This window comes from Curcuma longa, chromosome 14 (assembly GCF_044706935.1).
Source record: "Curcuma longa cultivar G26 ecotype Majalengka, Jawa Barat chromosome 14, ITB_CL_G26_1.1, whole genome shotgun sequence".
In the NCBI taxonomy this organism is placed as follows: Eukaryota; Viridiplantae; Streptophyta; class Magnoliopsida; order Zingiberales; family Zingiberaceae; genus Curcuma; species Curcuma longa.
The window spans coordinates 4,343,111-4,361,991 of record NC_133874.1 but is presented as its reverse complement, the minus strand read 5'-3'; the positions used below and the strand labels follow the sequence as shown (position 1 = coordinate 4,361,991).

General features: G+C 37.0%; 2 protein-coding genes across 2 annotated transcripts; one reads left to right on the top strand and one right to left on the bottom strand.

Annotated features, from left to right (window-relative positions):
* The first annotated feature begins 4,619 nt into the window (after positions 1-4,619).
* Positions 4,620-8,695, top strand: LOC141844746 (putative magnesium transporter NIPA9). Its single transcript, XM_074732740.1, has 8 exons — positions 4,620-4,852; positions 5,116-5,245; positions 5,813-5,901; positions 7,028-7,084; positions 7,186-7,244; positions 7,523-7,643; positions 7,750-7,898; positions 8,250-8,695. Exons 2-8 carry the CDS (start codon positions 5,194-5,196, stop codon positions 8,470-8,472), a joined length of 750 nt encoding a protein of 249 aa, XP_074588841.1. The 5' UTR covers positions 4,620-4,852; positions 5,116-5,193; the 3' UTR covers positions 8,473-8,695.
* Positions 8,696-10,297: 1,602 nt separating this feature from the next.
* On the bottom strand, positions 10,298-12,834 carry LOC141844747 (cytokinin riboside 5'-monophosphate phosphoribohydrolase LOG8-like). The gene is made up of 7 exons (XM_074732741.1): positions 12,077-12,834; positions 11,874-11,971; positions 11,762-11,792; positions 11,285-11,384; positions 11,132-11,202; positions 10,915-11,058; positions 10,298-10,562 (listed from the first exon to the last, which is right to left on the bottom strand). Exons 1-7 carry the CDS (start codon positions 12,194-12,196, stop codon positions 10,500-10,502), a joined length of 627 nt encoding a protein of 208 aa, XP_074588842.1. The 5' UTR covers positions 12,197-12,834; the 3' UTR covers positions 10,298-10,499.
* Between the last annotated feature and the right edge of the window lie 6,047 nt (positions 12,835-18,881).

The following is an 18,881-nucleotide window of genomic DNA, read 5'->3' as shown; positions in this document are numbered from 1 at the left end:
CTTTCCAATGAGTTTACAAGTAGTTTTCCTCATAAATCATCCCTCGGGATAACCTATGAACCACTACATGATAAATGAAATCATGCCATAATAGCAGAGTTTTTGGGCTCAACTGAGATGAAACTTAATGATCTTTTTTCCAGATTTATTTTTAGGTCATTCACACCATCGGAACCTTCAAGAAGATAAGGAGTGGGTTCAGATGTTAGGAGAACGACGTGTGATGGATTAATTATCGAAACTATGTGAACAGGAGAGTGTGCTTCGTATTTCCTCAGTTGTATTCTTAAATTAGTTGTAGTATCAGATGCCTAAGGACTAAAAATCAAAAGGATTAGTTGCTCAAATCCACAATTGGAGTCATTTAGTTGATTAATATATTACATAATCCAATCTTGCAGTCATTATTGTCATGCTTAAAAACGATTGAAGAAGTGTGTAAAATAGTATCAGTGGAAGAATTCTGGAATTATTGATTAGGCTCAAAGATAAACAGCTTTGATCCCCTCTTGCATTTCCATTCAGTCAAGTTGGAACTCATTGCTTTATAATATGTGGTTAATTTGTGAAACTCAAGTGTTCTATTTGTTCTTACCCTTATAAGTGGTCGTTTTTATATACACTAATTTTAGTCTTCTATTATATTTTACATATTCTTCTATAGCCTCGGCTATCATTTACTGATTGGGTTTAGATTATAAGTTCAGCCTATATTATCAATGTGATTAAACTTAAACCTTGTAAACCATGTACTAACCATCCTTATGTTGGTTTCATCTTCCAATTGACTCAGATGGTTAATCTTTGCGGCTTTTCTATAACGAGTTTATTGGCATAAGCTTCTTTCTATCAGAGGGCTGGCACTTAGGGGTGGGAAAAAATACCGAATTTTCGGTATACCGCACATACCATACCGATATTTACCGTCCATATCGAAAATTTCGGTATACCGAAAAATTCGGTACGGTATTATACCGTACCGAAATTTTCGGTATCGGTAACGGTACGCAATTATTATTGTTCGGTATTTCGGTATAGCAACATTTTCGGTATAATACCGTACCGAAATTATCAGTATACCAAAATTTTCAATATTTTCGGTGTAATATACTGAAAATTCGGTATTTCGGTATTTCGGTATACCGAAAATACTGAAATTCCGGTATACCGAATTTTCGGTATGGTAATCGTATAGATTTTTTTATGCCGAAATTTTCGGTACGGTATACGGTATCGTATACAAAATTCGGTATACCGTACCGAACCAGCCCTGATGGTTAATCTTTGGCGAGTTTATTGGCATAAGCTTCTTTCTATCAGAGGGCTGGCACTAGCAAGGCAAGGTCAGTTTTGCATGCAAAAAATAAAGGCAGAGGAGGCCCAACGAAGCCACAATTTCTGAGAAATTATGTAAATATGCCTATTCCTCTTTTGAATACTTGAGCTTGCAGCATCGTAATTGGATTGCGTGTACTTTACAAGCCTGCTCGTTCCTTTTGCTACTATTAGAAATCTCAGAAATATTTCTTCAGAAATATGTCGTGTGGATTCTATTGTTTTGATCAGCAGATGTTCCTGAGTCCACCTGTAAACTTGTGAATGCATGTGACTTTATCGTCTACTTTGGTGTATTTTAAACCTTACACAAGTTATCACTGTGAATGCATCATAAGAAAGCTGTGCTAAGTTTCAGATTCCATTAACCCAACTTAGTGTTAAAGAAACAAAGGTCCATCAGCAAAAAAACAACTTGAGTTCACTAGTCCTTTATAAGCTCGAGAATGAGCTCATTCCAAGTATCAATTGCACCAGGCAAGCACCAGTGCAAGCAGTCATTCTGAACTTTCTTGTTTTTATCGTCGCCAAATGGATGGAACACCCTGTAAGGTCCTGGATGCACATCAGGTCGCAGAAATGAAAGTTTGAAAGTGTCAAGGAGTTTCAGTTTTGCCCCATTTGCAGCAATGAAAGTCTCTGCCTTAACAAGGAAAGGGCTCCAGATGAGAGAGAGCGTGAAGTTGTGCAAGGGGAAATGCCATCTCCTTGATCTGAATTGATCATCATGAAAAACCATAATAGGTTCTTCGACCTGAGTTGCAATAATTTGATCAGTCAAGAGGAAACATATGTTTATCAACTCAGTTTACTGGACAAAATAGAAAAGAGAAGTCCTGTTATGTCCTCAAAACTCAATTATGTCCAGTAACTACAGCCAATTAGTATCCTGATACTTATGTAATAAAATCCAGAAACAATAAGTGTAAAGATTTATAACCTGGATTAACCTCTAAATAGCTCCACCCTAAACAAATTCTTTACACAAGGGATTTATGTACTGCCTAAAAGATTGAAACGGATGAAAAGGAACAGAGAAGCAAGTCCTGACGACAATTTAAACCAGAAAACAAAACAATATGAGAAACCACCAGATGACTACCAACATCATGTTGCGAACAAGTTAACAATTAGGCCAACATAACATAACTAGCAAAGCATGCACCATTTACATGGTTAGTTATAACATATAGAATCAAGAATAGTTGGCCGTAAGACAGTAACTTTATAAGATTATCAACACCAAATGCCAGAAAAAAATATGCACCTATTTGGGAATGTCAAAGGTTCAAAGAAATACCGCAGACCATTCTTGTTGGCACAGGCTAAAGACTTATCGTCTAAGAATTTATTTGCATGATCAAACACCAAAAAGTTAAATTATAGTTTGGGGCCTAATGCTACATAGAGAACTCCACGGTGATAGAAACATTTAGCAGCTTCACTTTCTTTATAGAGCTTCATTCTGTCAAATTTGGATTAGGACTCTCAGTTTGGGGCCTAATGCTACATAGAGAACTCTCAGTTTCAGGTTTTCTAGTGGGGAAACTCTTTGCTAGATAGCTGATGAAAGAAACATACCCTAAAAGAAACAAAGAACCGAAAAAAGAAACGAAGATTACCTAATCTTCTCCGACGAAGTGCACTCAGCAGGCGGCATCGCCGCCGCCTGATCCTTCTGGAGGTGCTTCCGGATAGATGGAGATCGCGGTGATACCGTGAGCGTCGATGTGATCGGGGAATGGGGACGACTCGTCGAGTCTAAAAAAATCTATACCGTTATCCGTCCATATCGAAAATTCTATACCGGAATTTCAGTATTTTCGGTATAACGGTACGCAATTATTATTGTTCGAAATACCGAATTTTCGGTATATTACACCGAAAATCAGTATACCAAAATTTTGGTATACTGATAATTTCGGTACGGTATTATACCGAAAATGTTGCTATACCGAAATACCGAACAATAATAATTGCGGTACCGTTACAAAATTCGATACCGAAAATTTCGGTACGGTATAATACCGTACCGAATTTTTCGGTATACCGAAATTTTCGATATGGACGGTAAATATCGGTATGGTATGTGCGGTATTTTAAAAAAGTATACCGAAAATTCGGTATTTTTTCCCGACCCCTAATCGCCGCCGCCCGGAGGTGGTGATCCTGATCCTTCTGGAGGTGCTTCATCTGAAGGCGCAGGCGGCTCGTCGGGCTTCTTGGCGTAGTTGGCCGCCGCCTGTGCGCAGATGGAGATCGCCCGGGAGACTTTGGCGACAGCTTCGGAGAAATCGGCCAATGATTGGGCGAAGTCCGCGATTGCCCGGGCGCCGGCGGGGATGTAGTTCCAAGCAGTCGAGCGTCGATGTGATCGGGGAGCCATGGGGACGACTCGTCGAGTCCGAGGAGAGTGTAGGGGTGGGAAAAAATACCGAATTTTCGGTATACCGCACATACCATACCGATATTTACCGTCCATATCGAAAATTTTGGTATACCGAAAAATTCGGTACGGTATTATACCGTACCGAAATTTTCGGTATCGGTAACGGTACGCAATTATTATTGTTCGGTATTTCGGTATAGCAATATTTTCGGTATAATACCGTACCGAAATTATCAGTATACCAAAATTTTCAATATTTTCGGTGTAATATACTGAAAATTCGGTATTTCGGTATTTCGGTATACCGAAAATACCGAAATTCCGGTATACCAAATTTTCGGTATGGTAACGGTATAAATTTTTTTATGTCGAAATTTTCGGTACGGTATACGGTATCGTATACAAAATTCGGTATACCGTACCGAACCAGCCCTAGGAGAGTGGGAGGGGGGGGGGAGGGGGGAGGGGGGAGGGGAAATATATATTTAGGGCCGCTAGTCAATTTCAAAATATTAATTATACTGATCAAAATAAATTTTTTATATTATAATAATTATAATTTTATCATTATTATAATATAATATTAATAAAAATAAAATAAAATATTATAATTAATATAACAATTATAATTTTATAATTAGTGTAACAAAAAGTATTTTAAAAATAAAAAATATTAAAATACATCTCTCTCTTTGCAAGATGTTATATTATAATTAATATAACAATCATAATTAATCTTTTAATACAAAAAGTATTAAAAGAAATTAGTCTCTCTCACTGTTTAGCAAGATGTTGATTCTCTATTTAGAAAGAAATTTATCTCTCTTCCTCTCTACTTGGAAGTCATTCTCTCTTTCTTCCTTTATTCGGAAGAACCATTCTCCCTCTTGCTCTTTCTGTTTAGAAAGAAATACATCTCTCTCTTTGCCTCTCTCTACGTAAAAATAAATCGATCTCTCTCTATAGTCTCCCCCTTCCTATTTTCTTAGGAATCAATCCGTCTCTCTCTCCCTCTTCTCTCTCATTTTGGGGGAAAAGTGATGGCTCTTTCTCCTTTCTCTCTATTTTGAAGGAGTTTGACTACTGCCCTTAGATTTGGAAATCTCGGCTTCATTGTCAATTTGCAAGGTGTCTAGCTTCCTCTTCCTCTCATAATTTGGAATATCTTCCGTTGTAATATTATTACATGGTCAGGATTGACCAACATCTACCAGATGCCAGTTGTATATGTTTGCCTCATTTTCCTTGTGAAAACACTAAGATGTCAGGATGGAGTTCAATTTTACTCTTCTTTCTTGCTTTATATTAATTATGTTTAAATTTTGAGGTATGAGAGTGTCATACTGAAGCTTGTTTTTCTTTCACACACTAATTATGATTATATTTTGTAGGTTTCTATAATACAACCTGTCTCTGGTTGTGGTCTTGCTATACTGTGTGTCTTCTCTCATTTTTATCTCAAGGAAGTCATGAATGTTCTTGATTGGATAGCAATAACATTGGCTGGTGCTGGCACAATAGGTAATGCAAGGGCAACAATAATCCATTGATTTATTATTTTTCAATGAAGAAGTTGGTTGCAAGTTATAAGTTGGTTATCCTTCTTGCGGTTGATGGATTATTTTCATGTGGATCTGCAATGACAGAGGTTATGGGATCAAAAGTTAAATTGATTAAGATGTTAGAGAAAATCCGTTGAAGAAAAAACTATTTAACTTACAAACTTATTGAACATTGTCTTCTTTCTGTTGTTTCGACAGTAACTTCGCCCCTTATGCATAAGTTGGCCCATTTATAATCTCCATTTATAGTTGCACATATCCCTTGGGCTTATTTCAATGTTCAGGACTTATTTAGCATCTATTGTTCAAGTAATATGAATTTGATGCAAAATATTGATGCAGATCTCATAATTTGCACAAGTTATTGTTGCATCTTTGACTTGTTGATAAGGGTGACCTTAAGCTTTTGTTAGTGCACTTCTTTGATATATGCAGAATCTTCAGTAGAGCAGCAGATACATGCTGTCTGTATTGTTTAGCGAAAGATTTGTGTATTAATACGTGTTCTTCTCGTGTATTATTACAGGAGTTGGCTTTGGAGGAGAGGAGCAAAGTATTGCCACAGTCTTGCTTTACCATTTACCCCTGCTTGGTTTCTCAGTTGCCTTGTTGTTTGTAGGTACCATACTCTGTTCACTATCATTTAGTTTGCTAAGCAAATATCATCAGCCTTTCCTTACTAATAGTATGACTGTACTTCTCCTGTTGCCAACTTTTTATTGGTTCAGTTGGCAGTGATTTATGCTATTATGTGGCAATAATGATTAGAACTATCATTTGTTTTGAAAGTTGTACTCTTTCATGTGATTAAAAGTATCATTTCTTTTAAAAAATTATTCAAATTTATTTGGTTATATATTTTTAAGTATGGTGGTGGTCTTGTGGAATTCTTTCCGCCATTCTCATCTGAAGGTTTTTTTCCTTAAGCATTTTTCGAAGTAGATTATTTTGTAAAATAAATGCCCATAAATGTAGGTTCATTACAAAACTTCTTTTTGCTTGTCCCAATAATGACATAAAAGTTCTCATCATATATATACTTTTAACTATTGCACCATTTAACTAGTTTATTTTTTTTGCTTGTTATTTTATTGGCTTTATAAAATATTTTGGCATTTTATTGCATCATTTGGTTGGACCTAATTTAGCAAATTTATATTATTATACCAGTTTTGACTCTTTATTCAATGAAAATTGCCATCATTGTGATTTTATTTCATCAGACCAAGTAAAATAATAAATATCTTGCAACTTCCCATATTTATTTTCAATGGCTTTATAATATTACAATTTCTTGATTTTAATTGGCGCTTCTTATATTATAATAAATGCAACTGCAATCATTGAAGTTGCAAGTGGCACTTGCAACTGTCAAGCTACTATAGGTAATTAAATGTGTGCAGGCGGACTAGTTGCAACCATCTATCTGTGGACAACCAAACTATCCTTCTTTCTTGACAATTACAGTTATTACAATGTTCAACATGTCTTATGGTTTATTGGTGTCATGCTACACTTTTTTTCCTCTAGAGCTGCAAATGGAAGATCAAATAGAAAGCTCAAATTTTGATTTCTGATGCTTCGGTGTAAGATTGTGTTTTTGATTTACCCTTAGGGTAGTTAATTTTCTTAAATGTACTCCTACGAGTCCAAACAAAAGGAAAGAGTATAAATAGTGATTTTATTTGAATGATTAACTTATAGTTGCAAATATATGTTGATGGTGTATATGGAAATCCAGGCACTTCTGAACACATGGCTTCACATCTACAAAAGTCGAAGGCAAGAACAGGAACTGGTAAAGTTCTAGAATCAAACAAGTCATTATCTCTGTCTCATTTTTTTGTCTTTTTTTCCTGTTAATTTTGATATCACCTGATGTCATTATCATAAATGCAGATGCATTCTGAAGTAATTGAAGAAATTATATTTGGTTTGGAGTCGGGCACTCTATTTGGGTAAATGACCCTTTTTCCTTCAAAGCTCTTGTCTATAATCATTTTTAGTATATTATTATCCTTGTCATACGTAATAGTCTTCCATATAATGTTTTTCTTAAGACTTTAAGATAATGGTTGATCTTCATCATTATTTAGCTTGTAGTTCTACAAAATATCCTGTGGATTTTTAAGTTCTTTTCTGTATTTCTATTGCTGACAGGATACAGGGAGAGTAAACTGACTGATTCTTTTCTTTAGCAATTAGCTAATGCTAACAATCAACTATGTGATTGCAGAATGGCGTCTGTCATATCAAAGATGGGATTTGCACTTACAGAACAGGGTCTCTCAAAGTTCATGGTACCTATGTGCATCTCCATTAGCTTTTGCTGCAGTGCAATTGGTTTTGTTTACCAGGTTGTTGCAATTATATGTTATTCTTCTAATCATATTATCCTTTGATTTAAACAGAATGTTTTTTCGTTTAACTTAATCACAATCTAATATATATGGATTCTAACAGACCCGAGGTCTGAAGCATGGAAGGACTATTGTGGTGTCCACATGTGCGGCTGTAGCAGCCATTGTCACTGGTGTTCTGGCTGGTATGACTGCTCTGGGTGAACATATACCTTCTTCTCCAGTTGCTCGGATGTGTCTCTTGTTTGGATGGTAATGCTATTAGTTAGATGCAGAGCTAAGTTCCTAGTGTTATTAGAGTCGGTGCAACCATTATTCTTGAATATTCTCCTTGAATTTGATATTTCATTTCCAATTCCTCTGTGGACAATAGATACCGTAAATTCTCCAGCTTGCTGTATCACATCTGAATATTTTCCCCAGTTACCTGATTTTGTGCTGCAAAGTTTGTAAATTAGGAATCTTGTGTGCTGTTGGTCTCATTGTGATTTCTTTTATTGGTTTTAGAAATATCATGGCGGTCGGATCTTTTATACAGTTTCAAATCCAATAGGACTGTTTGATATGATATATGAGTTATAAAATTTCCATCACTTCTTGCAGGTTATTTATCGTTCTCGGAGTAATACTGCTTGTGAGTTCATCTCGGTTGATTGCGCTTCTACCTTGGCATTTGCAGCGCCATCTCAAAAATAACCTCGAGAGGAATCATAGTCTTAGGCGATCTGCTTCAATCCGTGCTAAAGATTCCACTAGCCCAAGTGCAGTTATTCCTGCATCAACTCTGCATCATCTAATAACATCTCCAGTCAAAGCAAAGCCATAACGGAGCCAGAAGAAATCCAATAATTTTTTTGTGATGATATTTCTGATCAGCTCGGTTTTAAGTTTTAAATGTGGTACTTATCATGTGATTTTCCCTTTAATTCCCAACCCGACAGATGGAGAAGAATGGTTTGTCGTCAACTACTCTCATTTATTTGTTTTGAGTATTGAATTCTTTTTGTATTACAAATAAGCAAGATATCTGAGAACAAATGGTTAAGATCTCATATCGTTCCATGATGATATTGTATCAAAAAAGATTCAACTATAATGACAATCTGAGGTGCAGTGTTTGAAGTCGAAGCGAATTGCTCTGTTTATTTCACTTCATCACTGCCACAACACTACTCCTATAGTTATACTACATTTCTTCCTTCCTAATTTTTTACCTCTTCTTTAATGATGCAATATATCTACAGAAATTACAATGATTTGTGCAATGATGATGTATGCAGATGGTGATTATGTATGCTGATGGGGCTGATCCAAATATTCGACCCCACCGAGCTCTCACTGCGATTAAGGTAACTATTTCTTAATCAGTCTTTTTAAATCTTCACAAATATTATTATGTTGTTAGTTGTATCATACTTTTTTATTAGAAAAAATGCTCATACTAAATAATAATGTTCATAAGACCTCACAAATATTTCCCTATTATTATTATTGTTTTTTTTCTTAACGAGTTGTTTTTTTTCGCATAGTGAAATAATAAAAAGGAATGCTTCATTGTTGAAAAATAGGTAAGCATCCTTAACAATATTTTTCACTTCAAAACTCCATTTTCTAAGACTTTGTAAGACAGGTAGTAAAATAACATGCATTATAATTAATGAGACTAAACTAATAATTCCAGCCATGAATTAACTGGAGTAGAGCACCAGTTGTTAAGTGTCTCAAACAAGTACCTAAACCTGAAGCATTCATGAACTCACAAGCAGAGCATCCCTCACCAGTTTAGTGCATGGTCTTACAATAATATCCCACTTGCTTCCATCTAACCATTCACTAACTTAAAAAACAGCAACTTGTCATCCCCCCTGGCCCAAAACCTTCTGTTAATTATTCATAATTTGACCAAATTATAATTCTCGCAAACTTGCATTAGAAAAACATATTGAGTGGTTCACTATCAACAATGATGCACCTTCTACTGTTAAATTAGTTGCAATCTGTCTTTTTTATTTATTTATTTTTTTACTGCACCTGGCCATTAGATGTAGCCTCCAGTAGAGCTGTTCAAATAATAACTAAACTATGTGTTGTTGCTGCAAGCCACATGAGATTAAACAAGTACAGATAAGGTTATAGCATTTGCCTAGAGGTTTATATAGTTGATTATGACAATAGTAACTAAACTATGTGCCATCAGATGACTAATGCTTTTCGATTTCCATTTTACGATTGGAGTTTAGATTTTGTTTGCTGGATGTTCGTTATTTAGTTCAACTTAAATCATGATTGACTAATAGTTCATTCATAATTACTGCCACTCTATTAGTAGTGAAGGTGGCAGATTGAATCATTTCGAAACAAGAAGGTAGAATATGTTCTGGTTGCTAAATGAACAGCAAAACTAGGCTTAGAACTAAGATCCACTGTCTCTTGGCTGGGTATCAAGTTTGAACTATGCCAAGCTCATTCCAGGCACATCTGTCTCTTCGAGCAAGACTGAGCTCAAAGGGGACTAATCAACCATTGTAAATTTTAACTCTTCAGATCATCAAAAGTTAAAAGGGAAACATGTTTACACATCCACTGTTGCTTTATAAAGCATCATAGTTTTATCCAATTTAGAACACCCTATCCATAAGGACAAGATCAAATGGAGAAACAAATTTTTATCTTTTCTTGCAATAATCATAAGACACTGATGTTGCATTTACTGAAAATGTCACAAGGGATTGCAATTCTTGATGAACAACTTTTATAGCCATGAGGTTTCTCAGAAATAGAGTGAAGGAAAGAATCATATGTGATACTGAAACTTATTGAAAACAACAGCCAACGAATTTGATCCCTAGATAGTCATAAATTCACAACCTCCCAGCTCTGCCTTGGAACAGCCTCTTGGTGCGAGGGAGTGTATAGCTGCAACTCGAAACAATGAACAAGTTCAAGTTTCTGAATCAAAATCTTAGCAAATAAATGAACTTTTTCTTAGTAAGGGAAAGCATCTAAGCTTGTGCTCCATAGTTTCTTCAGTGTTTAATTTTCATAGATGCCAAATTTTGCAATCAAGTATCACTTCACAACATCTGTTAGATTTTGAGTGAAGAATTTAAATCTCGACTAAGCATGTATCCAATAGATAATGGTTGGTTGTTGTTTGATACCAGATCGGGGTAGTTTTCTAGGGGAAAACAATGAAGTTTAGCTTTTGGTAAGGCACACACAATAGTCATGTTCACAGACTAAGGTTGAGATTATAGAGACAACTAACCTCCATTTTCGCAAGCAATTCAGTTGCATTCGGAGAAGAAATAACGATGTGCCTGGAAGCCAGCTTAATAAAACCTTCCCTCACACCATTGTCAAATAGTTCAAGCAAGGAATTGTAGTAGCCATCAACATTTAACAAACCAACCTGTGTCGACAAAGAAAGAAATGTTTACATGAAGAGAATTTCCAGAATTTTGTGAAAAAGATGGCACACTCACTGGTTTATTATGAATTCCAAGTTGTGACCATGTTATCATCTCCATCACTTCTTCCATTGTTCCATATCCTCCTACAATAACATTGTGAATTATTTTTAGGATCTAAGAAGATTTTAGAAAAACAAACATGACAAGAGATTATTTAACATTTACCAGGAAGTGCAATAAATGCATCAGCTTGTCCAGCCATCACAGCTTTTCTCTCATGCATATCAGAAACCACCTTAACCTCACCTATCGTTTCCCCAGAAATCTGAAACAAAAACAGCACAGAAAATACCACAAATTGTCATTCTTTTGATGATTTGCAATCTGTAAATTAACTTAGCATAAGCTTTTTTGCTCCTACCAATAGATAGATATAGATAGATAGATAAATAGATAGACAGATACGAGTAAATAGCTAAAGATGCAACGTACAACTAAAGAGGTTTATATACTCATGGACGGACAGTTGAAAGGCCTTTTGGAAAAATTTACTTTAAAATACAAAAGAAACAACAAAGTTCAACAAATTTAGTCATTAAAGTAAGCTTTTCAATCTGTTGAAAGCATATATTCATGGAGGGATAGCAAATTAAACATAGTTTATCGACAAAAAATGGGAGAAAGCATGGCTAAAAACCATACCTCAATGGGAACAAGAGCTTTAGGAATCACCCTGCACACACCAAATTAGAATGTTCTTCTACCATGAACAGCACAAGAGAAGAAAAGAAGACGAAAAACAAAAGGTATGTACCCAAGAACATGGCATCCACCATCATAAACTGTCTGAGAAATCAGCCCCATCAATCCCACGCTTCCACCTCCATAAACTAGATTGATTCTCTTCTTCACCTACAACACACGAAATAATCAATGGCAAACAGTATTTCGATCGATCGATCATATTTGTTTCATATCGTTTCTTGATGGAGAAGGATGGGATCGGCGAGGGAGTACCAGTTCACGGCCCAGCTCCACAGCTGCATCGCTGAAGACGGTTCGGTTGCCGGAGTTGCTTCCGCAGAAGACGCAAATCCGCTTGAACTCGCTTCCAGTCTCGTCGCCCATCTCTCTCATCTACAATTCTCAGAGGACGATGAAGATGGATAGAGAAGCAAATCCAAACGTTCCTCCTCCTTTTGTAGTCCAGAGCTACGAAAGAACCCAACAACTCTCTCTCGTCTGCCATTGACCCGCTTCTGGTCACTCCAGATCAGGAAACACCGCCGAAAAAGGTTAAAAAAAAAGGTCCGCCGATGGCCAAAGCTTCCGAGCTGGATCGGCGCCCGCCACCTGTTCGATACAAGGAAAAAGGAAGGAAAACAACTGCTGGCACATATAGTATTCTCAAGAACCCTAACGCCGATTATCTTGGCTCACCTTTTCCCCCAAAAACAAATCGCGGAGCGTAGCGAGGTCAACTGGCGCGAGAAGATCAGCACAATAATGGACTAGTGTACCTAATCCAACAGCACCATAAACAAACAAAAACATGATTTCCAGGAGTAAAAAAACTCGATCGGAGAGAATTTAATACTCGACGAGACATCACGACGGGGAAGATTTCCGCAGCCGAGAAAAGGAGAGAGAGAGAGAGAGAGAGGCAGAAAGGAACCATTTTGCTGAGAATTATGCCCTTGGCCGACGCTCTTGATGAGAGCTAGAATTAAAAAGGAGCAGATGAAGCACGCTGAATGCTAAAAAATGGAGAAAGTTCTTGGTGGAAATTATTGAGCTAGAGTGGACTTTTCCGCCTTGTTCATTGAGAGAGCTGTTCTTCCCATCGCTATCAGCTTGCGGCAGTGACCTAAACGCAAGCTCATGGCCACAGTAGCTCACGAACCCATGATCACACCTCACGCTCGCGGTGTGACCATGAATCTGCAAGCTCACAGTAGTACACGTTCATCCACCTCGTTAAATAATTTATATCTCATTAAATAATTTAAATAAATTAAATTAAAATTTTATTAATTTATTTTAAAATAGATTCAAATAGACTGATTTTATTAATTTATTTTAAAATAGATTCAAATCGACTATCCTGTTAGTCCCGTAACTCATATGGATCGATTTGTGATGGATTTGACTTGATTCATGGATGGAAATTTTTTTTAAAAAAATTTAAAATTAAAATAGAAAATTGAATGGGTGGATTTCATCCATTTAAATTTCAATTCAAACTTAAAAATATCAATTTGACTAATTTAAATTATAATCTAAATTTATTTTTTTTAAATTTTTTTGATAGGTTTGTAGAATGATTTGTTTAACTCGTAACCCATCTTGAGTTGGATTAAGTAGAAGATTTTTTAATCTGTTAAGTTCAAGGACCGATCTATTCTGCCTCGTCATATGATAGATTTCTGACTAATTGATTTGTCTCGCCATGAGTTAGCTTGTTTGACAATTCTAATTATAAATGAATTGAAGTTTATACGTAAATTTGATGTTGAATTGAATAAGAATTTATTTATATTCGTTAATATAATTAATTAATTAATTAATTAAATTTAAATAATTTATTTAATTAAATAAATAAATTCAATATATCTGTGTGTCAATTCATTAATATTAATGAATAGGGACGGTGAACTATTCATAAAAAATTTATAAATCATGTTCATTAATAAAATTATTATCAACTTCATAAATAAACAAAAAAAACTTATAAAATGAACCAATAAACTTATATTATATCAAAATTTAATAATTAATCAAATAAATTTAAAATTATAAAATTTTTAAATAAGTTTGAATTGAGACTTCGATAGCATCTAAACGAATCAAACTTAAACTCGTAAAAAAAATCAAGTTAAGATTAAATAATCATTCAAACGATTTGATTGATTTAACTTGATTACCATATCAAACTAATTTGAACACCAAAAAAATTTAACTTGAGTTGACTTATTTATGCCACTATTCACATATGCTTGCAATTGCAAACTCACAAGTTCACACTCATAGCTTAACTTAGCTGAACTTTAGCATAGCTCAGCTCATAGTCTCCTCATGAGCTCACGACCTCCTCGTAAGTTCACTACTTTTTTTCTTGATAAATTTTTGGGTAAAAATCAAGGAGGCGTCCTCTTTGTTTTTGGAATCATGATGACATCTCTTTCATATTATAGTAGTTGCAAAATCGTACCAGCTACAAATTCATAAATATTATAATACAAATTTATCTTGTTTGATAATATTTATGTTATAACAGTTATAAATCGTAACCGCTATAATATAAATATATCTTATTCAATAACATTCATATTATAATAACTACGAATTATAACTATTATAACTACTGTAGCAGTTACAATTTCGTAACTACTATAATTTAGACTTATCTTATTCATACAACTAATTGATGGGATCAAGTGACAATAGATAATAATGTTAAATAGTATATTGGAAGATCATAATAGTAGTATTTTTACAAGGGAGGCTATGGGGTGGAGTGCCCTAGATTTTTTTCTCTGACTATGCATTCAAAACATACATAACAAATTTAGTTTAATATCTCTGTAATCACATTCATGCATACAACTATATATATATATACGGATTTTCTCTGCTGCGCGCCTGTTCATCCGTGACGCATCCGTGCCGCTGACGTGGTGTGGCTGCGCTGCAGCGAAGGTTCGCCCTACCCGCTCTCCCAGAAAATTACCAAAAGGACTGATTACCCACCTTGGTGCATCGAGTACTGCCCTGTGCTGTTACCCTAAACCCACACGCGCGAGTTTTCCCTAAACCCTAACCTGTCAAAACCCCTTAATTTTATTAATAGCTGAATCTATGAAACTCTTAAAACCCTACCGAAATTTAGCTCTTAAATACCGAAAATGAGCTCTTAAATACCGAAAATGGTGATTGAAATACCGGAAATGAGGATCTAAGTACCAATATTGGGTGGAAAAGTACCAAAAGGACTGATTACCCAACTTGGTGCCTTGAGTACCAAAATTGAGCCTATAAATACCGAAAATGAGCTCTTAAATACTTAAAATAGTGATTGAAATACCGGAAATGAGGATATAAGTACCAATATTGGGTGGAAAAGTACCAAAAGGACTGATTACCCACCTTGGTGCCTTGAGTACCGAAATTGAGCCCATTAATACCGAAATTGAGCCCTGAAATACCGAAAATGGTTATTGAAATACCCGAAATGAGGATCTAAGTACCAATATTGGGTGGAAAAGTACCAAAAGGACTGATTACCCAACTTGGTGCCTTGAGTACCGAAATTGAGCCCATTAATACCGAAATTGAGCCCTGAAATACCGAAAATGGTGATTGAAATACCCGAAATGAGGATCTAAGTACCAATATTGGGTGGAAAAGTACCAAAAGGACTGATTACCCACCTTGGTGCATTGAGTACCGAAATGAGTTCATTAATACCGAATTGAGTGCCATTAAATACCGAAAATAGTGATTGAAATACCGGAAATGAGGATCTAAGTACCAATATTGGGTGGAAAAGTACCAAAAGGACTGATTACCCACCTTGGTGCCTTGAGTACCGAAATTGAGCCCTGAAATACCGAAAATGGTGATTGAAATACCGAAAATGAGGATCTAAGTACCAATATCGGGTGGAAAAGTGTTTAAAATACAAAAGGACTGATTACCCACCTTGGTGCCTTGAGTACCGAAATTGAGCCCATAAATACCGAAATTGAGCCCTGAAATACCGACAATGGTGATTGAAATACCGTAAATGAGGATCTAAGTACCGATATTGGGTAGAAAATTATCAAAAGGACTGATTACCCACCTTGGTGCATCGAGTACCTAAATTGGTCCTTTAAATACCGAAATTGAGCCAAAAAATACCGAAAATGGTGATTGAAATACCGGAAATGAGGAACTAAGTACCAATATTGGGTAGAAAATTACCAAAAGGACTGATTACCCACCTTGGTGCATCGAGTACCTAAATTGGTCCTTTAAATACCGAAATTGAGTCAAAAAATACCAAAAATGGTGATTGAAATACCGGAAATGAGGATTTAAGTACCAATATTGGGTGGAAAAGTACCAAAAGGACTGATTACCCACCTTGGTGCCTTGAGTACCGAAAGATTTTGAGTCGATTGGTTTTCCCATACAATCGACTGATGTTGATTGGGAAGACCAAAATGAGGAAAGATTTTGAGTCGACTGTTTGTATCATACAGTCGACTCACTTTGTTTGGAAAGAACACAGAAAGACTATGCAGCGACTGAGTTCATTGATCAGTCGACTGAGTTCATATATCAGTCGACTACGTAATCTTTTCAGTCGACTGATATATAAGTACTGGAAATGAGCTCTTCAATACCGAAATTGAGCTCTTAAATACCGAAAAAAGGTGCTTAAAATACCAGAAATGAGGCATCGAAATAGGCATCGAAATATCCATAAACACAAACAAACAAAAGTCACAAACAAACACCCGCGGCTGAACTATAATCACAAACAAACACAAACAACATAATAGGCATCGAAATATCCATAAAACAACTAAAATTCATACACCCTCGGCTGAACTATACACCAACCACAAACAAAAGTCATAACATCCACGGTGGCACAGAGCAATATAACATCAAACTAGTAGCAAATGTTAGAAAGCAGTCAAAAAATAACGATGACACTGACAATCAATCAACATCCATCGGTGGCGGAACAGCATCGGTGGCGGAACAGCATCAGTGGAAGGCTCTGAAGCAGAGGCCGGCGGTGGATGAGGACCGAGCATCCATCTCTCAACCAGAGAGGTCAAACGGTTAAAACCACATACCACCTCCTGACGCAGCTCGCCAAAACGAGTATCCATGGCATAGAAGCCGCTAGTCATCTCCTGGCGCAGCTCCTCAATGCGTGTGTCGATGGACTCAAAAGATTTGCTGAGATACTCGTCCACGTCTTCGTCATCAGCCTCCTCATCAGCAGGTCTACCCGGAGCCTCCGCTGCAGCTGCATCTCCCCCATCGCCCTCGACGGCCTCGGCTGCCTCAACCGCCATAGCACCAAGCTCGTCTAGATGGAAGTCGTGCCCCTCCGCCCACTCCATACGTCGATAAGCTTTCTGCATCCCGGCGAGGGAGAAGTTCTTCAAACCAATACGATCGTAATCTGTGAGTGGCTTGATGTTGGCCCGTTCCCTGTCAACAACAATACCCATGGATGCAAGCCAGGCAGTGATAAGGTGGGTGAAAGGCATGTGGATCTTCTTCTGAACGGGGATCGTGAAATGAATGATGCAATGGAACATCTGAAGGGCAATGTCAATCTCTAACCGTTGGTGAAGAGCATACATGAGAAAGAGATGATTGGTCCTCACATACGCCTGACCACGAGTGACCAAGGGAAGCAGACAACCAATGATAACCTTATAAAGAATATTGTCCGCAGCTGACAGACCCTGGGGCAGAAAACATTTTCATACGCAAAGGTCAGGGGCGATGGAAGAAGTGGATGAACATGCCGTCGACAGTGAGGTCATCAAAAGGGGCATGTAAAGGCTCGTCGAGATGGGGGACACACACAAAGTTGTTGTTGGCCGGACGACATCCTAAGAAGGTACGCCAAATAGTGGGAGAAAAATCCAGGTCCTTCTTGGCAACTCTAGTCCGATACAACAGGGGATCCTCACTGACACAATGAAGATGTTCATAAAACTCCGCCACTAGATCTAAGTTGATTGAAGTGGAGCAGAAAACAATGGTGGCAAGTTGATAATGGACAATAATCGCCATAATGTCAGAACAATATTCACGAAAAAACCTATCATGCAGATAACGAGTAGGGATGATCTTAAAAGTGGAATGACACCTAGCTTGCCCCTTCCCCTTGGAAGAACCCTCACCACTCTCAACCCTTTTAGTTTTCTTCCTATATGATCATGTATATGAAAGTAATGTAATGCAATGCATGCAAGGAAAACATAAGTTAGCAACGGAAATTTGACAAAGTGTAAACACAAGTTAGCAAAGGAGATATTACTTTGGTGCCATTAGAATGGGAGTTGGAGCTGTGCAGTTAGGGGAGACAGCACCAAGGAAGAACCCCAGGAGAATCACCGGAGACGGAGACGGAGAGAGACGAAGAACCCGCGGCACCGCCCACGCACGGACGCGAGAGGAGTCACAGTGAGAACCGCAGGAGGGGAAGAAATCGCCGCCGGAGACGAGGAAGAGGAAAAAAAGGGATAACGCCGTAGAGGAACGCCGGAGGGAAAGGAATCGCCGAAGAGGAGGAAATCGCCGAAGAGAAAACCAAAACCCTAGTCGACTAGAATTAGGGTTCGCCCGCGATTCGGGTTAAAAACCACGAGAATTTGAACTGAGTCGACTGAACATGATTATTCCAGTCGACTACATATTAATACTCGACTGACGACGGGCTAAATACCGAAAATGGCTAAACAAGTATCAAAAATGGTCGGCTAAGTACTGAAAATGGCTACGAAAATACCGAAAATTGCTGGAGAAGTACCAAAAATGATCGATTAAGTACTAAAATGGCTAAGTACCAAAAGTGGTCAGCTAACTACCAAATTTATCTCTTGTTTCTGAAAATACCTAGTCAAGTACCGAAAATGACTAAGCAAGTACCGAAAATGGCTGGCTAAATACCAAAAATTGTCATCCAAATGCCGAAATTGGCTAGGCAAGTACCGTAAAATGTCAGCCAAATACCAAAATCGACCCCATAAAAATTAGCTAGTCAAGTACCAAAATAGGCTAGCAAAGTACCGAAAATGGCTGC